This window comes from Myxocyprinus asiaticus, chromosome 14 (assembly GCF_019703515.2).
Source record: "Myxocyprinus asiaticus isolate MX2 ecotype Aquarium Trade chromosome 14, UBuf_Myxa_2, whole genome shotgun sequence".
NCBI classification, from domain to species: Eukaryota; Metazoa; Chordata; class Actinopteri; order Cypriniformes; family Catostomidae; genus Myxocyprinus; species Myxocyprinus asiaticus.
Genome location: NC_059357.1, coordinates 39,153,719 through 39,181,689, shown reverse-complemented (window position 1 = coordinate 39,181,689; position 27,971 = coordinate 39,153,719). Strand labels below are relative to the sequence as shown.

The 27,971-nt window shown below is 37.6% G+C and overlaps 2 protein-coding genes across 5 annotated transcripts; both read left to right on the top strand.

Annotated features, from left to right (window-relative positions):
* The first annotated feature begins 3,165 nt into the window (after positions 1–3,165).
* LOC127451646 (dnaJ homolog subfamily B member 1-like) lies at positions 3,166–14,546 on the top strand. The gene is made up of 3 exons (XM_051716491.1): positions 3,166–3,706; positions 9,088–9,653; positions 11,402–14,546. Exons 1-3 carry the CDS (start codon positions 3,496–3,498, stop codon positions 11,630–11,632), a joined length of 1,008 nt encoding a protein of 335 aa, XP_051572451.1. The 5' UTR covers positions 3,166–3,495; the 3' UTR covers positions 11,633–14,546.
* A 3,367-nt stretch (positions 14,547–17,913) lies between these two features.
* LOC127451645 (PDZ domain-containing protein GIPC1-like) lies at positions 17,914–27,537 on the top strand. 4 transcript variants are annotated; one of them, XM_051716489.1, is made up of 7 exons: positions 17,914–18,091; positions 18,714–19,135; positions 21,437–21,622; positions 22,121–22,301; positions 22,401–22,507; positions 24,950–25,031; positions 25,122–27,537. In XM_051716489.1, exons 2-7 carry the CDS (start codon positions 18,890–18,892, stop codon positions 25,271–25,273), a joined length of 954 nt encoding a protein of 317 aa, XP_051572449.1. In that variant the 5' UTR covers positions 17,914–18,091; positions 18,714–18,889; the 3' UTR covers positions 25,274–27,537. The 4 variants fall into 4 exon arrangements, with proteins under 4 accessions (XP_051572449.1, XP_051572447.1, XP_051572448.1 ...); XM_051716487.1 differs by having other exon boundaries at positions 18,714–19,189; XM_051716488.1 differs by lacking the exon at positions 17,914–18,091 and adding an exon at positions 18,108–18,239 and having other exon boundaries at positions 18,714–19,189.
* Positions 27,538–27,971: the final 434 nt, after the last annotated feature.

The window sequence follows — 27,971 nt, the reverse complement described above, 5'->3', positions numbered from 1 at the left end:
GAAATGCATATTTTATTAACTCTACTCCTTAACCCAAACTCCAACCCTAAACCGAACCATCAGGGAGTAAAACAGTCATTTTAGAGCAAAAATGCATCCTCCAAATTGCATTCACCATTGTTTATGTGAACACCATTTCTTTCTGGTTCCCATGGGACCAAAACCCATGTCTCTGAGGTTGCTAGCAGTATTTTAGATGAATGGGATTGATTTCAGGGTACCGGAACATTTGGAAGCAACGTCAAATTTCCGACAACGTTCGGAAGCAATGTCGATTTCCAGTGTCATTACGTTGGATAAATAAAAATGGATATACAATTGTTGACATACAGTAAGGGTATAGGGATTTCAAGATAATATGGATAGCATAGCTCAGATCATTTGGTCTTGGAAGCATACGATGAGAAATGTTTGAGTTAAGCAAATCTTAAGCCTCAATTCGCACTCCATTTAATCTTATTGTTTTCAATTGACAATTAAGATATTAAAGAAATCTTATTTGATATTTTTCTTTCCTATGGGGTGCCTCTTTAAGCAATTTTATTTACTGTCAGCATGAAAATAAAGAGGGAATCTCACAAAATAACTGCTAATAGCACTGATAATAGTAGCTTTAATAGTGCCGTAATATCTTAATGACTTGAGAGAGAGAGAGAGAGGCATGGTTAAGTGTTCAGCTTGTATATTTGGCAAGTTAAACATCTCTGTTAGAATCCAGGACATCTATTTGTGCGTAGCTACTTATAATTTGTTCTTTGCCTCATCAGCAATTGGCCTCAACAGATAAGCCAATTCTGAGGTCCCAAGGGGTTCTCACATTAGCTCTGGGCAAGTCGCAGTCACACAGTGCTCATTTGTGTCTATCAGCCTAAAATTGATCAGACAAACATAGTAATAGGCAAAGTGACTTGAGTGATCCAGTTTATTTACAGGGGTAGTTAGTTTTCCTTCACCTGCTCACAAGCCTTGAGGAATTGTCACGGATCCACCGGACTCCCTCTCTCACTCCACATTCCGCTCACTCTCCCCTGAGTTGGTCACACGCATTTGCACATCATCAGTGACTAATCAAGGACTTCATTTATACCCAGCTTTCACACACACTCATTGTTTGTTCTTGTCAGTGTTTCCCCGGAGACTACGGACTCCCTAGTTTCATCTAGACCTTCCAGTGTATATACTTACCTAGTTATTGTCCCCCTTGTCAAAGTTTAGTATTGGTTCATCCTCTGTTTATTCCCCAGCGTATTGGACTCTCCTGTGTTGTTTACGTTTCCTGTATAGATCAAAGGACTGTTATGAGTTCACCTATCATCTGTACATTGCTATATTTACCTGTCTGGATATTACTCACCTGCTGTTTACATCTAAACTGTTCCTGGATTGACTCACCTGTTGTTTTCTTCTCCGCTACATTCTCCTGTTCAATAAACCCCACGATTGAGTCCTTATCCCCGCCTCCGTGAGTTTCTCCGTGACAGGAATGTACATTTGAACAAAATTGCTGAGATTTCGGTTTGTATCAATACTGAAAGGTTAATTATGGAATATAAATTTATACCGTGAATACTTTTAGATTGCATGTAGTCATATTCACCCGCTGTATTACTACTTAATCTATAAAACTTTGTGTAAAAACCTTGTAGAGGGTTTTGTTTAAATCAATTTAACAGGCTTAAACAAGTGAGACAACTGCAGATGACAGTGAAGTTAGTCTATGAAAACGACCACACCACACACAAGTTGATCTGGCTTTTAGTAAATGAAAATGAAGTTTTCCTTAAATACAACACTTGTATGCATTTTGTCATATTATTCATGGAGAAGATCTAGCCCAACTAGGGTTTTCCAGAAGTTTTGTTGTGGAACATCTTTGTTGTCAGATCATTTTTCAAACATTTAATCTTCTATATATGGTAAATCTGTATACTATATATGTAACTACCATATGGTATTACTGTCTGATACCAATGAACTTCCATCACTGACTAGTCTAAAAGTAGCCACTCAGCTCCAGCTATGTTCAGAGTAGCATACCAACACAGCACTCTTACAATTTCTTCAGTATATAGTATTGCATACTAGGCAAATTTTTTGTATGCACTTACTGCGTTTGCCTAAATTTGCAGTGTACAATAAGAGATCACTACAGAAATACAGTATTCCACAATGCATGGACAGGAAGTAACAGCCTAACTTATCAGCCGTGGTTTTTTAAATTATTTTTTTACTCATTTTTGATTGATAATGATAATTGCACCACTCATGAAGACGATGCACCACTCATGAAACGTGATGAGGTATGTTAACAACAATGTAACTTAGTAGCCTACTCTTTGAAATGTTTATCATAGAATAATGCCTACTGTTTCAATTTCATTTTGAAAAAAAAAAAAAAAAGTATACACAGTACAGTGTATACTAAGCAGTATTCACGAAGTAGTAAGCAAGTAGGCTATTCCATTTCAAACATACCTCTGCGACCATAGGAGAGAGCGTAGCAGTAAAATAGCATATTACCACAGTAGTATTCAGCTGGTCATGTGATGCTAACATGGCTGCCCCCGTGAGGTGCCCCTGCCCCATGTAGAATAAAAGAGCTTTTATAAGGTTACTCATATGACTGAACACTTCATCTCACATGAGTGGTCATGATTTTGTACATGTCTCAAAATTAATATTAATTTCTTTAACAGAGGAAAGAAATTACTGAGTGAACCATTTGAGACGATACTACACTTTGAAAATTCATGGTTGAGTACATAGTGTATAGCGCATAATTTGGGACACAGCTATAGTTCACTTCAAAAGGATTGTTTCGTGTAAAACATGTTGAAGGTTAGCCAACAGGTGGTCAATTCATTAAGTGATGAGATGTTTCCTTACAAAAGCAGTTTATTAATCATCTCCTCCATTAACATCCATTCAAAAAGTACGGCCTCTGGTCTCCTCGCCAGTGTACCGACGCGTTACGTTTGTGTGTTTTTGTTTGTTTTTTGGCAAACTTTGAAGTCTCTCCCTTGGTAGAGAGGGTGATCACTCATGATCACTTCGCCTGTCAAATGTTTTTTAATTTAACACTCCACTCCACAGGTGGCGCTCTGCTCCGTCAGTCAGAGCTGCAGCATCCGTTCCGACTGCAGCCGAACTAATAGTGTTCTCGGACTTTCTACGGACTGTCAGCGACGTTGACAACTCTAGTGCTTTCTGTCAGGCGGGAACAATATACATCTGAAATAAATGTTCACATCGTTTAAAAAAGTTTGGACAGTCTCGGGACAATAATGACACATTCCGGGGATGCGGCAGCGACTGTGTGCGTTAAATGAGGATTTTGTATATTTAACTGGCAGACAGTTTGATGAACTTCAGCTCCACGTTTGATATTTAGCCGGCGGGTCAGTTAGACATTGGTCAACTATTCCAATATTTGGACAATTTCCACATATGGAAGCAGATAGTTCAAGGATAGCGAGGTTTTAGCAGAGTGTTGAGATGGGTAAAGATTATTACAGGATTCTGGGCATCGAGAAAGGCGCCTCTGATGACGAGATCAAGAAAGCCTACAGAAAACAAGCGCTAAGATTTCACCCCGACAAAAACAAATCAGCCGGAGCTGAAGATAAATTCAAAGAGATCGCCGAAGCTTATGATGTCCTGAGCGATGCCAAGAAGAAAGACATCTATGACAGATATGGAGAGGACGGTAAGTGTCATCATGTCTGATTGTCCTGCCACCACAGAGAGTCTTTGGGAAAATCATTATTGTTTTTGAACCACGATACACTGATGGCATCAGATGATCATACTCGTGTAGCATACTTCCTCACAGTATCTCAAGGACCACATGGTAATTACAGTGATGGGATCTGATGGTATTCCCATAGTACTGAATGATTACAATGGGGAGTCCACAGAAAATTTCAGAGAGAGAAAAAATAGACTGAATTAATTCTGTCCTGTTTTATTATGCTTATTATTATTTCCAAAGACTGATCAGAAAATCATGAGATCGTGATGATTTTATTCTATCGACAGCCTTTAACAGAAAGAAATGAAAACAAATCTGCACATAAAACTTTGTGAAATGTAAATGAAATTTAATTTTTTTTTTTTATTAATGTTTTATAGGCTACATCTAACATAAAATAGATACACGGTCAACAAATAACGTGTAAATAATTTCCAAAATGTTTTTTTTTTTTCTCTCTCTCTTCCACTAGCTTTTGTACAATGACAATATAAAAGCCAATTATTTAATATTGCAAACAGCATTTTAATATTTCTTTTACACATACAGTATAAATGTGTCTTTATACATGAAATTATAAGTCTGTCTTGCAAGAGGATCATCATATTTGGGGGTCTTTGGCATCAGAAAGTTTGAAAACCCCTGTGCATTTATATATATATATATATATATATATATATATATACAGGTGCATCTCAATAAATTAGAATGTCGTGGAAAAGTTCATTTTTTTCAGTAATTCAGCTCTCATTGTGAAACTCGTGTATTAAATAAATTCAATGCACACAGACTGAAGTAGTTTAAGTCTTTGGTTCTTTTAATTGTGATGATTTTGGCTCACATTTAACAAAAACCCACCAATTCACTATCTCAGAAAATTAGAATACATCATAAGACCAATAAAAAAAACATTTTTAGTGAATTGTTGGCCTTCTGGAAAGTATGTTCATTTACTGTATATGTACTCAATACTTGGTAGGGGCTCCTTTTGCTTTAATTACTGCCTCAATTCGGCGTGGCATGGAGGTGATCAGTTTGTGGCACTGCTGAGGTGGTATGGAAGCCCAGGTTTCTTTGACAGTGGCCTTCAGCTCATCTGCATTTTTTGGTCTCTTGTTTCTCATTTTCCTCTTGACAATACCCCATAGATTCTCTATGGGGTTCAGGTCTGGTGAGTTTGCTGGCCAGTCAAGCACACCAACACCATGGTCATTTAACCAACTTTTGGTGCTTTTGGCAGTGTGGGCAGGTGCCAAATCCTGCTGGAAAATGAAATCAGCATCTTTAAAAAGCTGGTCAGCAGAAGGAAGCATGAAGTGCTCCAAAATTTCTTGGTAAACGGGTGCAGTGACTTTGGTTTTCAAAAAACACAATGGACCAACACCAGCAGATGACATTGCACCCCAAATCATCACAGACTGTGGAAACTTAACACTGGACTTCAAGCAACTTGGGCTATGAGCTTCTCCACCCTTCCTCCAGACTCTAGGACCTTGGTTTCCAAATGAAATACAAAACTTGCTCTCATCTGAAAAGAGGACTTTGGACCACTGGGCAGCAGTCCAGTTCTTCTTCTCCTTAGCCCAGGTAAGACACCTCTGACGTTGTCTGTGGTTCAGGAGTGGCTTAACAAGAGGAATACGACAACTGTAGCCAAATTCCTTGACATGTCTGTGTGTGGTGGCTCTTGATGCCTTGACCCCAGCCTCAGTCCATTCCTTGTGGAGTTCACCCAAATTCTTGTATCGATTTTGCTTGACAATCATAAGGCTGCGGTTCTCTCGGTTGGTTGTGCATCTTTATCTTCCACACTTTTTCCTTCCACTCAACTTTCTGTTAACATGCTTGGATACAGCACTCTGTGAACAGCCAGCTTCTTTGGCAATGAATGTTTGTGGCTTACCCTCCTTTTGAAGGGTGTCAGTGATTGTCTTCTGGACAACTGTCAGATCAGCAGTCTTCCCCATGATTGTGTAGCCTAGTGAACCAAACTGAGAGACCATTTTGAAGGCTCAGGAAACCTTTGCAGGTGTTTTGAGTTGATTAGCTGATTGGCATGTCACCATATTCTAATTTTTTGAGATAGTGAATTGGTGGGTTTTTGTTAAATGTGAGCCAAAATCATCACAATTAAAAGAACCAAAGACTTAAACTACTTAAGTCTGTGTGCATTGAATTTATTTAATACACGAGTTTCACAATTTGAGTTGAATTACTGAAATAAATGAACTTTTCCACGACATTCTAATTTATTGAGATGCACCTGTATATATATATATATACACATGATCAGCCACAACATTAAAACCACCTGCCTGATATTGTGTAGGTCCCCCACGTGTCACCAAAACAGCGCCAACCTGCTGAGATGCTATTCTTCTCACTACAATTGTACAGAGTGGTTATCTGAGTTACCGTAGATTTTGTCTGTTTGAACCAGTCTGGCCATTCTCTGTTGACCTCTCTCATCAACAAGGCATTTCCATCCACAGAACTGCCACTCACTGGATGTTTTTAGTTTTTTGCACCATTCTGAGTAAATTCAGGAAACTGTTGTGTGTGAAAATCCCAGGAGATCAGCAGTTACAGAAATACTCAAACCAGCCCATCTGCCAGCAACAATCATGCCACAGTCAAAATCACTGAGATCACATTTTATCCCCATTCTGTTAGTTGATGTGAACATTAATTGAAGCTCCTGACCTGTATCTGCATGATTGTGCACTGCACTGCTGCCACACAGTTGGCTGATTAGATAATTGCATGGATGATTGTTGGTGCCAGATGGCCTGGTTTGAGTATTTCTGTAACTGCTGATCTCCTGGGATTTTCATCCACAACAGTCTCTAGAGTTTACTCCGAATGGTGCCAAAAACAAAAAAACATCCAGTGAGCGGCAGTTCTGTGGACAGGAAATGCCTTGTTGATGAGAGAGGTCAACAGAGAATGGCCAGACTGGTTCGTGCTGACAGAAAGGCTACGGTAACTCAGATAACTACTCTGTACAATTGTGGTGAGAAGAATATCATCTCAGCAGGTTGGCGCTGATTTGGCAACACGAGGGAGACCTACACAATATCAGGCAGGTGGTTTTAATGTTGTGGCTGATCTGTGTATTAGGGTTGTAAATTGATTAACATTTTCTAACTGATTTATCACGGTTAATCATGGTACGTTAAAACAAACATTAAAATATAATTGAAAATATATTTTCTTCATACTTTGTCTCAAAGAATCTGCAAGAAATTGGTTAGTCATAATTTATTTTAATTATTTAAATATAAACGTGTTAAAATGTTCCTTTTTTTTTTTTTTGCAGAGAGTTAATTTGACACTATTGCACATGTATAAATCTTACTGTAATTAAAAGTTGGACAAAATCTTCTGGCTTTTTTAATAATAGGATAAAATGGGCAGATTCAATTTCTGTCAAGCTTTATTGGCAAGATGAACTTAAGAGTACATTGCCAATGCATTATTAGAAACGAAATATACAAGTATAAAACAAGTTGAGCACTTAAAGGAATAGTTCACCTAAAAATGAAAACTCTCTCATCATTTACTCACCCTCATGCCATCCCAGATGTGTATAACCTTCTTCTGCTGAACACAAACAAAGATTTTCAGAAGAATATCTCAGCTCTGTTGGTCCATACAATGCAAGTGAATGGTGACCAAAACTTTGAAGCTCCAAAAATCACATAAAGGCAGCATAAAAGTAATCCATATGACTCCATTGGTTTAAACAATGTCTTCAGATCCAATACATTTTGGGTGAGTACAGACCAAAATATAAAATAATTTCAGGCTTGATTACACTTCCTATAGCACCATCTAGTGCTCTGCGCATGCGTCAAGCACTAGGAAGTGTAATTGAGCTTTAAATCATGATCGTGCCTAGAGACTGCAACTACAAGATGTACAAGTGAAAAAGGAGTTATATTTTAGTCTGTTCTCAACCAAACACGATTGGTTTTCAGGCGATGCGAAGAGATACGGCAGCTTCCCACACCTGGCTCACCGCTTGAGGGTGAAGTCTCAATTCTCCATACAGTAAATCCGCTCGTGTTTATTATGCCCAGGACATGCTTTGTGCGTAATGAAGCGTGCACTGCTCCACACTATCAGTTTCTGAGCTAAGATGTGCAATGGAGTCAAGTTTGTACCTCCTGAAAATTTATATATGCCAATTTTAGCCACAGGAAGTGGGGAAAAACATTTATGCAGTTTCAGGAAGTACAAAAAACAGATACTGCCTTAATTGTGTTCATTTTTTTTTTTATTTGTTAAACTTTCATCTGTTAATCGCAGAAATTAACGTGTTTTATTTCCCAGTCCTAATATAGATAGACAGACAGACAGACAGATAAACAGATTGATAGATAAACGGCTAGACTGATAATTTATTAATCATATGAGGCTGTAGTGCAACAGCAGCCACGAGTAGACAAAATCTACAATAGTGCACAATACAGTTTCGATATTATGTAAATATAGATTTGATTTAATACAGTCAAATATAGAATATGGTATTTATAGCCAATATAGTATTATATTTAGTATTATGTGAGCATAGATGTATTGGTAACATGTTGCAATAAGGTTCCATTTGTTAAGGCGTGGTCACATTTACCTTTGCACAAAGAAATACCACGGGTGAGAAGATGTGGGCGGATGTTGAGCACTTGTGAAACCAGTAAAATAACTAATCGCAAAACAGCCTCATTTTAATGCTGCACTTTATACTCTGTGAGAGTGAAGTTAAAAAGAAACTTGCCGCTAAAATGATTCTTGTCCATTGTGAATATTCAGTGTAGCTGTGTACGAAACACCGCCCACACAGAGGTCACTGCAAAACTAAGCAACTTCCTATTGGTCAACACGGCGAATTCACCTGTCAAAGTTCGCCAAGTTTAGGAAGTTCATCGTGCGAAATTCACAGTCTTGTGGATTCCCATTTAGAGAACTGTATTTTGCCTGTGGAATTTCACCATGCACAGGTAAATGTGACCGAGCCTTTAACATTAATAATTGCTTTAGGGATCATGAAAGTTTTAGCATCTCTTTGTGACTCAAGCTTTGAGACCTTTAGTGACCACTTCGATTTTCTCTGAATGCTGCAAACACAGGAGCATGTAACGTGCCGACGAGGGACTTGAAAACTATGAAACCCCTTCAGATCTGCAGATTAACAATGCAAACTGTCCCATGTGACCGGGTCATTCCTGTGAGCTTGTGCTTTCTGTATTATTGCTGCTGTGTATATGCTGATTCTTATAATTACCAGAATGCTGACTCGCTGTTTGCCATAAACGTGAGTTTACTTTCTTCCACAGGGCTTAAAGGACATGCTGGCAGCGGCACCAATGGTCCAAGCTACACTTTTCACGGCGATCCTCACGCTATGTTCGCGGAGTTCTTTGGTGGACGTAACCCGTTTGATCAGTTCTTTGCATCCGGTGGTGGTGCAGATGATGATATGGACATTGACGACCCATTTGCGGCTTTTGGGATGGGTGGAATGGGCGGCTTCCCTAGATCCTTCAAGTCCCGGGTAGGGGGTGCACACGGGGGCCGGGAAAAGAAGAAAGACCCCCCAGTGGTGCACGAGCTTAAGGTGAGCCTTGAAGAAGTGTTCTCTGGTTGCACAAAAAAGATGAAGATCTCACGCAAGAGGTTGAACCCGGATGGCTGCACCATGCGCACGGAAGACAAGATCCTCACCGTGGACATCAAGCGTGGCTGGAAGGAGGGGACTAAGATTACCTTTCCCAAAGAGGGAGACGAGACTCCCACCAACATTCCTGCCGACATAGTGTTTGTGGTCAAAGACAAAATGCACTCTGTTTTTCGGAGAGATGGCTCTGACATCATCTATGCTGCGAAGATATCCCTCAGAGATGTGAGTGTTTAATGTCAGCCAAGATAAAGTTACTTAAGTTTCAGTAACATACACCAGTGAACTTTTGTTAAATGGATAGTTCACCCAAATTCATTCAATCACCCTCATGTTGTTTCAAAAGCATTTGACTTTCTTTTTTCCGTAGAACACAAAGGGAGATGTTAGGAAACTTTGTAGGGACTGACGGCCTCAGCTATCATTCACTTTTATTGTATGGAAAGAAGATGCAATGAAAGTGAATGGTGATTAAGGCTAGCGTTTTCCCTAGCATCTCCTTTTGTGTTCTGTAGGAAACGCTGTACTTAACAAGCATATCTTTTTATTAGTCGGTTGTGTATGAGAAACGTAATAACACGTCCTGTGTGAACAATGCGAGATTTACAATCTTAAAATTATTTATAAATGATAAAGTTTACTGTGGAGGTGGGTGTGTGGTCTAACAGCTGTTCTGTGTTGCAGTAAGAGGTGACAGAGAGATAAAAGGGAGCTGAGAGCCACTGAGAAGGAGAAGAGTGACACGCGCCATTCTGTGTGTGTGTGTAGTTTTGTTGTCAGCACTGAAAAGTATAAAAAGAAACTGAATAAATACAGAGAACGGAGAATTCACCTGGCTCGCCGCTTCCTGGAATTCTCTGTTTTCTGTATTTATTCAGTCTATTTATTCTTTTTATACTTTTCAGTGCTGAACACACACACGAACACACACACAGAACGGCACGCATCACTCCTCTCCTTCTCTGTGGCTCTCAGCTCCCTTTTTTCTCTCTGTCGCCTCTCACTGCAACACAGAACAGCTGTTAGTAAAATTGCCCACAGGTGTAACTCCTTACTCGACCGTGCCCCCACCTCCGCATTTACTTAAACCAAAAGTAGATAGCAAACCTAAGGCCGAAATTATACTATTAAATTATACTTAATACTGAAATTATATTACATTTTGAATGTCTTTAGTGCTGCCTTGCAAGCATATAATAACAAATTTCATATCATATTTGCTGAAGCTTTTATTGCGGTATTATTTTGGTATTGTATTACATTATAAAACAGGTTGAAAGATAATCAAACTTTGTTGCTTTTAGTAACAAGTTTAAAGGAATATTCCGGGTTCAATACAAGTGAAGCTCATAATGTCATAATGTTGATTACCACAAAAAATTATTTTGACATCCTTTTCTTTAAAAAAAGCAAAAATCAAGGTCACAGTGAGACATATACAGTGGAAGTCAATGGGGTCAGAGTTGTTGTTCCAGAGTGAACATTTTATTTTTTAATGTTGGTATCTGGTTAATTTCGTTCCAGTAATTTTTTTTTTATGAAACCAAAGTCGAAATGTTCCAGGTCCCTTTTATTTTGAGAGAGATCTGGTAACACTGCAACTGGTTTTTAACCCACCCTTAGCACTGAGGACTGTTATTTTAAAAAAGAATGCTATTAACCATTCCTTAATTTTGTTCTAACTGGTTACCAATTGGAAAGGAGAAAACGGAACGCAGGAAATACAGTTTCTGCTAAGAATGAACCTGAATGAATTTTTTTTGTTTTTAGTCCCCGTTTTAATGTGTCCACGAAAAACATAAACATACATGTTAATTATCATGGTATATCGTATTACCGAACACCGGCACACATTTAAACAAATGAGTCAAGAACATGTATATAAATGTGCAAATATTAGGTTAATAATTTTTTTGTTCTTTTGTCTCCCTCTTTCACGCTCTCCTCACCATCGCTCACTTTCATTTCATCAGGCTCTATGTGGCTGCACCATCAGTGCTCCCACCCTGGATGGTAAAACTGTCACAGTGACATCACGAGATGTCATCAAACCTGGCATGAAGAAGAGGATTGTCGGAGAGGGACTGCCAATGTCCAAATGTCCTGAGAAGAGAGGAGACATGGTGCTGGAGTTTGTAGTGAAATTTCCAGACAAGTTAGGACCGAGTACTCGTGAAGCTCTGGTTCAGATCCTACCGCCTTGATCATTGCAATCACTAGAGGAGAGACTCCCTGCCTACATGACGAGAGCCCAGACAGATCATTTGATTGGGCCTGTCGGATTCACTAGATATTGAACCTGAAAGCGTCAGTGATACACATACAAATCTGCCAAGCTCTGAGAAACATAAAAGAGCTCCAGTAAATTCATTTATAGCCCCATTACTTATTAATGCAGTGCACTTTTTCAAATCACTGTGGAACATTTCAGAAGTAATATACAGGATTGACTCCCATACATAGTTTTGCAGTACCTCAAGAGTCAACGCTCATGTTTTGATTTCCCTGTTTTACTGCTTCAGGTTCCCTTCCCCTGAATCTATGTTTATATATTCTTTTATTAAAATGTATTCCAATTTTAGACTCTGCTGTCACAATTTTACCATGGTGTACTGTCCTCTTTTTCAGGCAGGATTGGGCAAATTTCAGAACTTAGGAATCGGCTCATTTTCAGTTGATGAGTTGGAACTTGAAATGAATTGGCCACATCTCACAGGATGTTGAATTGGAATTTGAATTAGGACAAGAAGAGGAATACCTGAATTGTAGGGCTGGATTCCGATCTTCATTTGAATGATATCGACTTTTAAAATCTCAAGATCAATCTTTCACTCTGTGCGCAACCCTTAACAATGTGACCAAATTTTAGTGCTATGTGACTACAAATGTCTGATTAGCCACTGGCTGGTAAATGTTCAGATTTCACTCACAAGCGATGGAGTGGCAAAGAGGTTACACTGCCTGTTAAGAGTAAAAGTTTGGTTTGACTCGTTCCGTGTAATGTGTGTCCAAAGATGAGATCCACACAACTCATTTGTCATTGAATGTCTCTTTTAATATCCTTTCTGTTCTTTACAGTTAGTTATTGATCAAAAACAACCCAAAAAGAAAAATTTTATTCTAACCACACATTGCATGCATGAGGTTAAGAAGCCATGCGACTCCACTCCAGTCAACTGAAACACTCTTGTTAGACGCTCTCTGAACTGCCGCTATTCTTAAAGAGACAGCAACGTTTTAGGCACTTGCTCAACATATCAGTGTAAAATACTTGTAATTAGAACAAATTAGGCATATAAACATGTAACTGTATCCGCCTTATTTTTCATCGAAACTAGGGAGACACCATTATCAACCATGAATGTGGACCTCTTCCGGTTTAAGCCACCTCAAGCCATTTCAGTGATACAAAAATAATAATTTATATTGCAGGCTGGCAATACATGTGATCGTATTATTATAATTTATTATTGTTTTCATAAACACAGTTCGGAGCGCATGTAGTTTTACTGTTTATCGCATTTTGCCATTGTTTATCACAGACAGTTGAACAGGCAGAATGAATGAGAGATCAGGCACCGACACGGACAGTACTCAGCAGCGCCGTCTGTCTCGACCACCACAAGCTTTACACAACCAGAAGAAAGCCGCTGGGAAAATGCTTTTTCAACTTTCTTTGCACCACAACTGCATCTTGTTTCATCTTGGCAAAATAGTAAATGCATTATTCTCTCCGTTCTTGTCAGAGAGCATTCTCTCTTTCTTAGCGGTGCACGTAAACAGACATGCAGATCTCGCATTCAGAAAGGCTTATGAAACATTGCCTTTGGAAATAAAAAAATAAAGACATCATAGGAGGTTATGCAGGTATAAATTAATGGAGGTTTACATGAAGACATGAAAATACTGCATCGTCACGCTCTCTGTAAAAGCACATTTTATTATTGTCTCTTCAATACCTCACACAGCAAAAAGTGAATTATCTACTTAGTCTTTTACTATAAATATCACATCTATATATCACCAGTGTGCACTTGAGCACTTAAACTCAACATAAAATCATAACTGACCTTATTCATTAACACATGTTCCTGGTCTCATTGTCCAATATTCATCAGAGCACATTATTCCAAAGAAAAGAAAAATGTTGATTTTATAATCTTTCATCAAAATGTAATAACTTGCTCCGCCTTTGAAATGACTTTCCTTTTTGGCGGATGTTACTAATTCCAACTCCTCCCCTCCAATAACCTGGAGGCATTCTAGTATGTAACAGCCTCCTTTAATGTTGCAGTCAGTTCCCAATGTGTAAAAACAAGTCCCACCCTACATTTTTCCTTATTGAACATCCTGATTCATTCAGAAATGTCAGATCATGGAGGTAAAATAGATTGCGAACGGTGCTTCACGTTGACTTCAACCTCAGGCTGCTCCAGAGAGACCATACTTGCAATTAGAGTGCTTGTTTTTTGCAGAAGTAACCAAAGACGTCTCAAGTTAAAAGAAAACCCTGAATGTAGCTTTAATTAATGTCTAATGGGTAATATGCACATTCATTTGCTAACCAGTGCTGATTCATGGGATTTTACAGTTCAAATTTTTAGATGAACGCTAGAAAACATCTAAACCCAATTTAAACTGGTTGCTTGTAATAAATGTTATTGCTTGAAATTATTTCATAATATCCAGTTTGTGAATATTTCCAAATGAAATTCTGATTATAGACTTAATGTTAAGGAGGTCATTATGGATGTTGATGAAATGGTGGGTATCTAATAGACCATATTGGATAATGCATCTTAGGACTGCCATCTTTGACATGGTTTTATAAGAAATTACAGGATTTGTGGCAAACTTGACCTGGGTATGCAGAATAAATTTGATTACGAGGGCACGTGCACACTGACAGAGTTTCAAGAACTTCCCTGACTATTGTTGGGGTCATCAGCATGCTGTGTATTTGACATTCACTGAAAGTTTTCAGGTTAAATTTCAGGTGTAACACTTAAAGGAATTGTTTAGCTGTACTTTTTGAGTAACTTAATTTGACATGTTTGACAACTCTTTCTCCTTTGCATAATTGTTTTTATTTACTGCAAATAAAGGCTTTACAACTACTGTCTTGGAATAAGTCAATTCATATATTTGTATGTTTAAAGTGTTGTCGTTAAACCATTCATATTAATAGTATTGCAGTTTTGATCTACAATAGCCTGCAGTTTTATCCACTTTATAATTGAGTCACTTTAATCTTCTCTTCACAGAATTATGTGTAAACAATTACGTACAATACTGATGCTTAAGATTAAAACTAAGAATGGCTCCTTAAAGGTATAAGTTGCCCCAAAATTATAATTTTCTCATCATTTGAAGTATAGGTCTCTGCGGAACAATAATGGGCATTTTCCAATCTGTGGCATTTTCAAACTGGGATAGGCATTTATCAACTATTCAATGAAAGTAGGGAATCTCAATGTAGTGATAATCCGTGGGCGTTTCCCAAACAGCATGGCGTTTTTCAACAATCCAATGAAAGTAGGGAATATCAATGTAGTAATCAGTGTCTCCATCATTTACTCACACTTATGCCTTCTTAAACTTGAAAGTCTTTCTTTCTTCTGTGGAACACAAAGATATTTTGAAGGATGTATGAGGTGTTTTTGTCCATTCATTGCAAGTCAATGGGGTCCAAAACCTTCAAGCTCCAAAAAGGACATAAAGGGAGCATAAAAGTAATCCATACAACTCGAGTTGGTTAATCCATGTCATCTGAAGTGATACAATCAGTTTTAGGTCAGAAACAACATAATTTGAGTCCTTATTTACAATTATCACACTAAAATCACATCAATGAGAAACATATTAATATTTCTATCACATTACCTCTAGGTGGCGCTTATTTGTGACGTGGATGTTTTCAGCCTATTTTGTTATTCTATGTAATATAAATGCAAAAGTGATCTTATTCATAGGTTATCTATGAAAAGTTCCAATTCTAAGCTTTCAAATGATACCACATATGCCTGACTTATGTATCTGGGGACTTAAGTGTTTTAAGTGTAAACCTAGTTCGCAATATAGCGCCCCCCTTTGGACCCGCCAGCTGGTTTATAGATAGTTTAAGGGGTTAACGGAGTAGTTGCTAAAAAAATGTAAATTCTGTCATTTAATCACCTTTATGTACATATAGCCAGCTAACACAGTCATGTAATTTTACAGATACATCAATAATAAAAAGAAGTTCAAATGATATTTGTCTTTTCTTTGAGACAGCACAAAAAAGAAAGGTAAGCTGATTGAAACAGGAAAGTTGGTAGCATTGCAGACATACATTGTTGAGGCTTGGAATGTATCTTTCGTTGTATCTGTACACAATAAGAGAAAACGTCTCCCTGGGGCAGAGAGAATAAATCTGAAAAGGGTTACAGAGTAAGCAAACATTTGGCAACCACTGATCAAGGCTGTAAAATACACATTTAAAACATTAACTTTCTGATTAATTTCTCTATTACAATACATTTTTCACTTATTGACATATTTTATATGTCAGGCTACAAGGTCATTTCCTTTTTGGGCACTGCACAAATCTAGTTTGTGGCAAAGAATATGTAAAGTGTGTACATTGCTTATTTTTTAAATAATCATACACTCTCTTTACACTTTATTAGGAACACTATGGTCCTAATAAAGTGCCCGACGTGGTCTTCTACTTTTGTAGCCCATTCGCCTCAAGGTTTGACATGTTGTGCATTCTGAGATGCTATTCTGCTCACTACAATTGTACAGAGGAGTTATCTGAGTTACCGTAGTCTCTCAGTCAGCTCGAACCAGTCTGGCCATTCTCCGTTGACCTCTCTCATCAACAAGGCATTTCCATCCACAGAACTGCCGCTCACTGGATGTTTTTTGTTTTTGGCACCATTCGGAGTAAACTCTAGAGACTGTTGTGGATGAAAATCCCAGGAGATCAGCAGTTACAGAAATACTCAAACCAGCCCGTCTGGCACCAACAATCATGCTACGGTTGAAATCACTGAGATCACATTTGTTCCCCATTCTGATGGTTGATGTGAACATTAACATTAACCCGTATCTGCATGTTTTAATGCATTGCACTGCTGCCACATGATTGGCTGATTAGATAATTGCATGAATAATTAGGTGTACAGGTGTTCCTAATAAAGTGCTCAGTCAGTATATGTTGAATTTACTGTGTGAACTTCAAAAGAGCAATGTGACTTTTAAACCAAAACTTATTTAATTTTGCTCCTTTTTTCACATTTAGATTCTCTATTCCAAACGTTATTGCCTTTAGTGCCTTTACTTTTTAAAATAACCAAAAAGGACCATTACATTTGTGACCTCAACACCCCCCACACCCCAAATATTTAAGCATAGTAGTTCTACTACGTAAAGAGGAAAAAAGTTAAATTAAAGTGTTAGTTCACCCAAAAATGAAAATTCTCACACTCTTTCTTCTGCTGAACACAAATGAAGATTTTTAGTAGAATATTTCAGCTCTGTAGGTCCATACAATGCAAGTGAATGGTGGCCAAAACTCTGAAGCTCCAAAAAGGAGATAAGGTCAGCTTAAAAGTAATGCATAAGACTACAGTGGTTTGATCAATGTCTTCTGAAGTGTTTCAGTTGGTTTTTGGGTAAGAACAGACCAAAATATAACTTCTTTTACACTGTATATCTTGACAGCAGTCTTGATCATGGCGATCATGATTTCAAACTCGATTACACTTCCTACAGCGCCATCTAGTGCTCTGCACATGTGTCAAGCACTAGGAAGTGTAATCGAACTTAAAATCATGATTGTGCCTAGAGACTGCAATGACAAGATGTTCAGTGAAAAAGGAGTTATATTTGTATCTGTTCTCACCCCAAACCAGCTGGATCGCTTCAGAAGATATAAGTACGAGTCTTATGGATTATCTCTATGCTGACTTTATCTTCTTTTTGGAGCTTCTATAGTTCTGGTCATCATTCACTTCCATTATATGGACCTACAGAGCTGAGATATTCTTCTAAAAAATGTGTTTGTCTTCTGCAGAAGAAAGACGGTCATACACATCTGGGATGGCATGAGGGTGAGTAAATGATGAGAGAAAAGTAGAGGAAATGTTTTATATAGTGTATTTTTTTGTAGGGTTTTCATTAATAAAACAACACATACAGAATAATTTAATTAATTGTGTCATTGATTTTATGTTTTGCACTGTACAATGCAGCTGATGATCAGTAGGCCTACACTTTTTTAATTTATGGGGTTAGCTGGCTTGAAATAGTTTTGGTGTCCTGTGTTGTGCCATGCTATTACCAAAGTCTAAAGTGATTGGGGTGTGAAATTAAGAATTAAAGAAAAAAACATAAATTGGTCACTTATTGGCCGTCAGTAAATGATGTTATAAACGCGTCACACTTGTAGGTGGCAGCAGTGCTGTTTGTGCTTGAGCTGCGCTGCTGGTTTTGTGTCTCAATAGAGGAAGAGATGGAGGTTGTGTGTTGAGTGATGTGGTATCCGCCCTCCTCAAACATACCAGAACATACTGAATAAACCCAGCTTACCGTTTCCCAACAATCATCTTTTGTAATGAACACACTATTAGCTTGACATCCCGCTGCTTCACGGTCTCGTCACTGTCAGTGTTAGTTTGGTAAGTGTCGTGGTGTCTCGAGGATGCTAACATGCTAACTCACATTGGTGGTATCTGGAGTCTATAATATAACGAATAGAAACATGTCAGACTGCTGTAATCCTGGGTGGAGAACTCTCACTTTTTATCGTGAGAGTATTTCCTTCAGGTTGGTTTAGATGAGTTTAATTCCTCTTTTAGTCATGTAGCTGTTCGAGTTTGCTTGCTTAATACTTTATGTAAATAAACACAAGGCAATTCTAAACTATTGGTGTTGTAATATGTCCACATACTTTCCTTTTAACCAACACTAAGACTTTAGGTTGGGAAATGTTTTTTTTTTGTTTTTTTTGGTGGTGTTTTTACACCATCTTTATTCAACTTTTTGCCCCACTAGTTCATTTTAAATGGTCCTTGGGTGTGATTAAATGCATTTTAAAATGTACCAATATTTCATATAGTTTGAGCTTACAAAAACACTGCAACTTTCCAAAAGTTTTTCATGTCAACCTGACATTTTCCTTTTAATAGTCTTAAAACAATGTCTTATAAGTATATAATTACCCCAGATCAGATCCCTTTGAAAACGTTTTTACTTGGATATAAAATTTGCTACAAGTTTTTCTTTCTCTTTGTATCATAGGTCAGGAGATTTGCTTGTGAATGGGTTGAATTCGAGAGATCACAGCCAGAGAGTATTTCTCCATTGATTTGTGCATTGGGCCTGTTTGCAGACCTCCATTGTCAAAGGTGGTACACGCACCCGCTTTATATTAAAACTTTGTGCCCGTACAAAAAGTAAAGACAGCAGCACTTAAAATGCCACTTGGATTGGGACGCAGAAAAAAAGCATCTCCTCTGGTGGAGAATGAGGAGGCAGAACCGATCCGGGCTGGACTAAACGTCCCAGGGCTGGATGGACTAGATGGACGTGGGGTAGGACTGGGTGAAGGAACTGCTCGAGAGGGTCTGCCGCCTCCACCCACCAGCCTGCGACCCCGTCTGATCTTCCACACCCAGCTGGCTCACGGCAGCCCCACGGGTCGCATTGAGGGCTTCAGCAATGTGAGTGAACTCTATGCCAAGATAGGAGAGGCCTTTGGGATTCCTCCGTCAGAGGTGAGGAGCACGCAGCCTTTGAGAACACTTCTCTTTGTAGGGTTCCTACGGTTGTGATGGGTGGATCAATACAGATGTTATACCGAGAGGGTTGATCTTAACATCAATTATTGATCTGTTTTTTTTTTAAATAGTGGTTTTAGTATTTATTTAGTATGTTTGAACAAGCATATAAGTTGCAGGTTCAAATATACTAGAAATGGTCCAGGAGCTATTACCATTGTGCCCTTGCTGTGATCAAGGCATCTAGCCTCAGTGAGGTCTGTCATAAATATATAAGCATCAAATGACAACTTTGATAGGATACTTGCAAATAGGGGTGGGCGATATGACCAGAATTCATCACAGTCATTTTATATCATGGTAAAGGTATATATACCGATATAGTTTCTTTTTTCTTTCAGGAAAACCAACAAAAAAAGGCTTTATATATTAAATAACCATGTGATGGGGTGGGCGATATAAGCAAAAATAATATAGCAATATTCTTTATTTATTTTTGTTTGAAAAAGATAGCCGAACGTAGCAAAATGGTATGTCTATTGCAATTAAAAAAAACCTGATCAATAGATCAAGAATTTATTACAAATATTTGATCTGTTTTATCTGCTCTTCATCCGCCATATAGAGCGCAACAGTCTGGTTCCGAAAGTAAAAATCCCATGAAATTTTCCATTGATGAATTTGATTTTCAATGTTAACTTATAAATCTGTAAAGACAGACCTACCATGAGCTCCGAGGTTGTTCATCGATGGTATATGCATTTGTTATTGCGTTTATTTCAACTTCATTGTAAAAAAATCGTGTTTAATAGTGGAATTCCTGGTGAACAACTACACTACCCATAATCCTGAAGAGAGATCACCAATCAGAGAACCACAGCCAAACAAGTCCAGCAGCGAGTGGCCACTTCCATGACGCACTGTGAATGACGCAGTCGAGTCGGTCTCCCTGCACCCTCAAATTACATATACACTGGTGGCCAAAAGTTTGGATTAATGTACAGATTTAGCTCTTATGGAAAGAAATTGGTACTTTTATTCACCAAAGTGGCATTCAACTGATCACAGTGTATAGTCAGAACATTAATAATGTGAAAAATGACTATTACAATTTGAAAAAAAAAACTTAAACTACTTCAAAGAGTTCTCATCAAAAAATCCTCCATGTGCAGCAATGACAGATTTGCAGATACTTGGCATTCTAGCTGTCAGTTTGTCCAGATATGGGAAAAATACTTCCAGAACCCAGACAGCTGAAAAAGTGAGCGGGCTCTGTTGCACTTTCAAATCTCTACCGGTTGACACTTTATATTGTTGCCACCATATATCTCCATATCGCCCAGCCCTGCTTGCATACTACACATAAATATGAACGTGAACATGGTATTGAACGTATTTAATTACATAACAAATGGAAACTGAAAACAATCAATGTATTATAAATATAATACCGGTGTTAAATGCATTGAATACCATAGGAAACACATATGGGTTATATAAGACCTACATATGCATTCAAGGGGTAGTGATGCAAATTGTCTTTAAATTAAAAAAAGTCAGTTCACATGATAGAAGACACCTTCACTAAGGAATACCTGGAGTGGCAGAAAAGACCACTTCATGTGAAAAATTATGTCTTAAAAACTAGACGCTGGGTCATTTTTGACCCGCATGTGTTCTAGGGTTAAAGGAATGTTCCGGTTTCAATACAAGTTTAGCTGCCGAGGTAAATTTTTTTTGTGACATAACGTTGATTTCCACAAAAATACTTTCGACTCTTCCTTTTATTTAAAATAAAAATAAAAAATGTAAATAACGGTTACAGTAAGGCACTTACAATGGAAGTAAATGGGGCCAGTCCATAAATATATATAGTTAATGGCTGTAATTGCCCATTTATTGGCATAGATTTGCAAATTGCCCATATCTAGCCCTATGTCATGGAACACCTGGAAATATCCAAGAATTTTAAAATTGTGATCACCAGGCCAGGAAAATGAATTCTGTCACAAAAAAAAAAAAAAGAAAAGAAAAGAAAAACACGGAAATGTAACGAAAATTTCTGTTGAGAATATTTATTTCTAGTTAGGCTCAGCTCTAAAATATTTCATAGATGGGAAATTGCTCTTTTTGAGTGCAATCTCTATAAAAGGATTTTAAAAATACAGTATATCTATACAGTAATCACGAGCAACTGGAAAAGTCATGGAAAATGTATGGAAATACCTACGTTTCCATTCTCAGGTAATGTTTTGCACACTTAACACTCACAAAGTGGACATGGACAAACTTTTGGGTGGCCAGATTGGATTGGAGGACTTTATATTTGCTCATGTGAAGGGCCAGAGGAAAGAGGTGGAGGTCTTTAAAGGAGAGGATGCACTTGGGCTCACCATCACTGACAATGGTGCTGGATATGCCTTCATTAAGGTGAGAGGAATAGTCAGATCTTTTTAGAATGCATGTAGGTTCATGTTTGTGAATTAGGGGTGGCTGGTATGAACATAAATACACTTGCATGATCACAGTATGATTTGTTTTATATCATGGTATGTAAAAGCTGAAGTGTGTAGCTTTTTCTGTGTTCAAATACTTTTTTCTGTCCCAGCTTAATATGCAGAGACAACTATAAGTAAACCATTCGCAGGTAATTCTTTTCAAACTGTAAACAACACTGTCTCTTTGGCTCTATTCAGAAAAGCTGTTTGGGCATATTCAGAAAGCTTTTTGAAAACAAATGCTTTTTTTTGCAAATCAGTTCAGTGGAGCTTGTGGAGAAATTACACACTTCAGCTTAAAAAACAGTACATCTTATATTTTAAAACAGATTGGCGTACTCTATCATACTGGCCAGCTCTACCTAGAATAGGCATAGCTGGACAGAAAAAATGTAAAGAAGGTACTAAAAATCATCTGTTTCCTTTTCAGAGAATAAGAGAAGGCAGCATTATTTATCAGATCCAGGTCATCAGTGTGGGCGACATGATCGAGTCAATCAACGGGCAGATACTCATTGGCTGTCGCCATTATGAGGTAGCCAAAATGCTGAAGGAATTGCCCAAAGGGAAAACCTTTGTCCTGAAGATGGTGGAACCTATGAAGGCTTTTGGTAAGGATTGTCATGCATCTTATAACTAGGTTGACGGCAATAATGAATTTAAAATGATGCTTTGATACATATGCTTGATGTGTAATTTGCCTTTGTTAGACATGATCAGTCAGCGTTCGGGGAGCAAGTCAGACTCTGCTCAGTTAGGAACAGGTAGAGGAACTCTGCGACTGAGATCAAAAGGACCAGCCACCGTAGAGGAGCTGGTAAGACTTTTGGTTTAAGTGCCTTGCTCAAATGTTCAGCACTGTTCAACATGGTTCAGTTCATCGGTCAACCCTGTCAGGCAGCAAATATGTGTCCATTTGTAAAAGTCTTGATATAAAGCGGAGTATCTGCAACTTTGTCGGGATAAGATACACATCACAGTACATATGTCAGCTTCAGTACATCACAATGCATCAACATGTTATTATAATTGGATTCCGACTGACACTCCTCTTTACTTGTGTCCTTTACAGCAATTTGTGATTCAGAGATTGCGCTTTAGACAATCTGTTACATTAATTGAACTATAAGAAATTATACGAATGCACGCATAAATAAAATGTTAATGCAAGGATCTAAAGTATAAATATGCAATATTGTGAGAAAAGCAATCACAATGTACACTCACGGAGCAATTTATTAGGAACACCTGTACACCTTCTTATTCATGCGCTTATCCAATCAGCCAATCTTGTGACAGCAGTGCAGTGCATAAAATCATTCAGATATGGGTCAGGACCTTCAGTTACTGTTCACATCAACCATCAGAATGGGGAAAAAATGTGATCTCGGTGATTTCGACTGTGGCATGGGATTTCCTGGGATTTTCACACAAAACAGTCTCTAGAATTTACTCAGAATGATGCCAAAAACAAAAAACATCCAGTGAGCAGCAGTTCTGTGGATGGAAACGCCTTATAAATATATCCAGTCTTAAGCATTAAATAAAAGATATATAAACAGTAGTGGATCCTGGCAAAGGCGATATAGGGAGCCGCCTAGGGCGGCAACGCTCTCTGGGGCAGCACAACAGGGTACCTGATCGGCTGCCCCCCCACAGAGCTCGCATGATCACGATGGGGAAAAGGTGCCCTGAACTCTGCCATCCCACCCCTGGCTCGCAATGGGAGAAAGGTGCCCCAAACCATGCCACCCCATTCCTGTTGCTTAAGTCTCTAGATGGTTAAGATTATAAATGTTCATAATGTATTCTTGCATTCTGAACAAACATAAGATAATCACGATCAACAGTATAATATATATATATATATATATATATATCACACACACACACACACACACACACACACTACTGGTCAAAAGTTTTGAAACACTTACTCATTCTTTATTATATATATATATATTTTCTTCACATTTTAGAATAATAGTAAAGTCATCAAAACTATGGAATAACAGAAATGGAAATATGGAATTATGTTGTGACTAAAGAAAATCCAAAATAAATCAAAACTGTGTTATATTTTAGCATCTTCAAAGTAGTCACCCTTTGCCTAGAATTTGCAGAAATGTACTCTTGACATTTTCTCAACCAACTTCTTGAGGTATCACCCTGGGATGCTTTTTAAACAGTATTGAAGGAGTTCCCATCTAAATGGCTTATTGATGAAAGAGGTCAATGGAGAATGGCCAGACTGGTTTGAGTATTTCTGTAACTGCTGATCTCCTGGGATTGTCACACACAACAGTCTCTAGAGTTTACTCAGAATGGTGCCAAAAACAAAAAACATCCAGTAAGTGGTAGTTCATTAGAAGGAAACGCCTTAATGAGAGAGGTCAACGGAGAATGGCCAGACTAGTTCGAACTGACAGAAAGGCTACGGTAACTCAGATAACCCCTCTGTACAATTGTAGTGAGCAGAATAGCATAGACATAGAGAATAAAGTTATTATTTCAGACTCCATTATTCTGCTATTATAGCTGTGTAATTAGCATAAAAAGGCAGAAACACCAAATAATCGGCATATTTTGTTCTAAATCAGGGGTGGGCAATTATTTTGGGACAGGGGCCACATCGGGCTTTAAGAAGTTCATGGGGGGCCACATTATACTCCTTTTGAGATACAATGTTCTGCATTGATTTGGTTCTTTTAAGCCCAGAAATAGTTGTATACTGAATTTTCTGAAGTGTATATGTGACTGATGGGACTATTCTGTAATTGCCTAAAGTATTGTATTGCTCTACAAAGGTAGATACTTTTCTTTCAGGCATATATATATATATATATATAAAATGGAATCATAATTATAAATTATTTTACAATCTCTACTTCCATGGTCATTTATTATTCAATTTAAATACTCTCTACATCAGGGGTCTGTTTTAATAAAAAGTTTGTCGCAAAGCGAGCCAGTTTACTTATTTTATTATCAAAACATTATCTGTTTACGCATTAAAAGGGTCACGATGCAAGTTTCGTCAATGGTTTGCGGAGGTGCATTAGGTCCCAATATAACTGAAATAGCCAATGAAAAACCACTTTTAGGATAAATGAGCCACGGGCCATACTAAACCATGTGGAGGACCGTATCCGGCCCGCAGGCCGGTTTAAGTTGCCCATGTCTGCTCTAAATAATCAGATATCGGCACACAAATTTTGTATCGTTGCATCCCTATTTATAACCTGGCTTTGTTTTGCAGCCCTCAGCGTTTGAAGAAAAAGCCATTGAAAAAGTCGATGACCTTTTAGAGAGCTACATGGGCATAAGAGACAGTGAACTCGGTATGTAACATGGATTTCCTTTTCTATCCCTGCAGTACAGTTGCAAATGCATTATAAGTCTAACTGTATGTCTGTCCCACACTCTTACAGCTGCTACAATGGTGGAGCTCGGAAAGGACAAAAAGAACCCGGATGAGTTTGCCGAAGCTTTGGATGAGACTCTGGGTGACTTTGCATTTCCAGATGAATTTGTGTTTGATGTGTGGGGTGCCATAGGCGATGCAAAGGTTGGTCGCGTGTAATTCTTGAAATGGTCATTCTAGGAAACGCTCCTTTTAAGAACACTATATAATTTGTTTTCAGATTGTTAATTTATGGGAGCATTCTCTGGGATGCTTTTAAGAACGCTGGAGCTACTTCTCTTTAGGCCTTTAGTTTCACATTTTCTGTCATATTTTAGCTGGAGACACAATCAAGACACTATATTGAATGCATTTAAAAAAACATGTACTCAGAGTTGAAGTTGAGCCTTATCATTTAAATGAAATGACTTTCTAGTAGGATATTAAGTATTAAGACAATGAGACTTTTGATGACATTTAACCCATGCAGATGAGAGATGTATTAGATGATTATTCTGTTTTTTACTGTGACTTTTAATTTGCACTGTGTTGCCCGACGCTGTATAAATTGTATAGTATGGCACAGCTCGCAGAACGCACACAGAGGCGATGCTGGTCTGCACTGTTGTGTCCTCCACTGTGTGGACCTGCCCTGTCCCATGCCAGAGTTACAGACCATTTGTGTTATCAACAACACTATATAATGATTCCCTAAAGCATGTGTTGTCTAATGATGTATTCAAAGTGATTCAAAGGATTCAAAATGGCATTGAAGTTGTTGCAATGAATTGAAAATTGAATGGGACAGTTTTCAAGTGACCTCCAGTGCTTTACATTCCCAATTCTGTGACTTTCAGAATGAAATCGCTCTTATTTTTAAAGAGTAAAAGAAATGGGGAAAGAAAACATAAAACGTCAGTTTTACTTTTTGGAGCGTGGTGAACTAACGCTGAATGCCAAACATAAGGAAATCTTTTTTCCAATCAAATCAGTATTCAGGTATCATGAAGTATTACAAACAGTATTTCATCTGTTACAGTATTTATCATTTATCAGGAATGATTGAGATAATATGAAGGGCTTACAAGTAGGACTGGGTGATGTACTAGCTATAAAAGATATATAACTCGATATTTTACAAACTTTAGACGATTTGTTTTATATCAATATTTTTATAAGGTTTTTTTTTTAATCAGTGGAACAAAACAACCATTGTAACCAAGTAGATTCAAAATGTTTAATATTAGAATTACAACACAACAAAAATCTAGTTTGAAATGATCAATGCCCATTTTCTACAAAATGAACCAGCGGAAGACTGACATTTAATCGTTTTCATTTATTTTACACACCAATATAAAAACAATACATGGTAATATTTACCTGTGTATATATTTTTACTAACACGCGTAGACTTCCATGAAGATTTTTGAATGATGAAATTATTATTTTTCTAATCAGATTTATTTTTAATGGTTCATAGAAACAAACAGTTTAAACTCTTTCACAGAAATGAATCGAGCTTTTCAGCTCTAATGCTACGGATCTTTGCTACAGATGTTCTAATCAGAAATACTGTTAAAACATCTGTATTGACACTCGCAAACTAGCGAGTTGTGAGTGGATGGGGGCTCACAGACTGCACTTAATGACACACTTTTTAGGAATTAATGGCCACATAAAAAGCACATAAGTGTTTCATTTTAAATTCATTGGCAGCAAAATGATAGTGAAGATATTCAAAATTTCATCCAGCCCTATTTACAAGTGAATAGTAAGTGGTGTGTATATAGTGTTGATGTATTTTGTGTTTTACACTACAGCCAGTAAGCATTCCCAAGATACAGAGTAATGCAATGCAAATATGATCAAACATGCACTGAACACATAGTTTATAAAGATAGTGGAACTGATATATGATTACTCTTTTTCAGTTTAACACTGTAGTTAAGTATTCCACATATGTAAAACGTTTGAAATGCAAAAAACATCATGTGATTGCAAAAACTTCATGCTTTATATATATTTTTTTATTATTTAGCAAAGTTTATTTTCTTCTGGATTAAATAAATGAATGTTTAAAGGACCGGAGGAAAAAAACATTAAAATGTTTTGATGTTACATTCTACATACTGTAAAGCTATCAGTGTAGTTTGAATATAGCTCTCTTGTGGTTGATTTCTTTTGACACTTTTATCATTTGATGCTTTTTGAACATATTAAGATAAACATCGCTGTTTTTAAGACTTAATAGTTTACACTGATGATGTAATGGTTTTGATGGTTTCAAGTTACACTGTCTCAGACTACCTTCAAATGCAGTAATCATAAACGTCAGTATAAGTCTGTTATAGCTGTTTTTTTAATGGGCAGAAATGTTATTGCACATAATTGTTATTTGTTAGACCAATTTCTCAACAATATTAAAATAAACTAAATAATAAGTGCGAGTTGATGTTTGTTATGCTGTGGTGTGCTGGAGTGTTTGGATTCTTATAGTTGTTCAGAGAAACATTGGATTTGTTCTCCTTGGCTGAATAACCTCACCAAGGGCATTTTCCATAAACATTATATACATTTGCAGTGGCAGTGTGACCGTATGGAGGAAGGAGTGACCTGCTCTGTAAATGTAATACAGGTTTCGTATTCAGAGTTCCCACGTTAATGGAAAATCTTGGATTGTCAGGGAATTTTAAAAAAAAATGGTGTTTTCCATGCTTGGATGTTTTGCTTTGCTCTAAAAATATTTCATAGACTAAATATTGCTCTTGGGTATACTAAAACCTGAGGGCTGATTTGTGAGTGAATCATTCTTTCGAGTCGGTTCAATTCAATGAATTGGTCAAACCGATTCACCAATTGGTCTACAGTTGAAGTC

Excerpts from the sequence above, each read along its gene's own strand:
- LOC127451646 (XM_051716491.1), top strand. The coding sequence starts at position 3,496 with ATGGGTAAAGATTATTACAGGATTCTGGGCATCGAGAAAGGCGCCTCT. Across the intron at positions 3,707-9,087 it reads TGACAGATATGGAGAGGACG|GGCTTAAAGGACATGCTGGC; the intron begins GTAAGTGTCATC and ends TTTCTTCCACAG. Across the intron at positions 9,654-11,401 it reads CGAAGATATCCCTCAGAGAT|GCTCTATGTGGCTGCACCAT; the intron begins GTGAGTGTTTAA and ends TCATTTCATCAG.
- LOC127451645 (XM_051716487.1), top strand. The coding sequence starts at position 18,890 with ATGCCACTTGGATTGGGACGCAGAAAAAAAGCATCTCCTCTGGTGGAG. Across the intron at positions 21,623-22,120 it reads CTGGATATGCCTTCATTAAG|AGAATAAGAGAAGGCAGCAT; the intron begins GTGAGAGGAATA and ends TTTCCTTTTCAG. Across the intron at positions 25,032-25,121 it reads CATAAGAGACAGTGAACTCG|CTGCTACAATGGTGGAGCTC; the intron begins GTATGTAACATG and ends ACACTCTTACAG.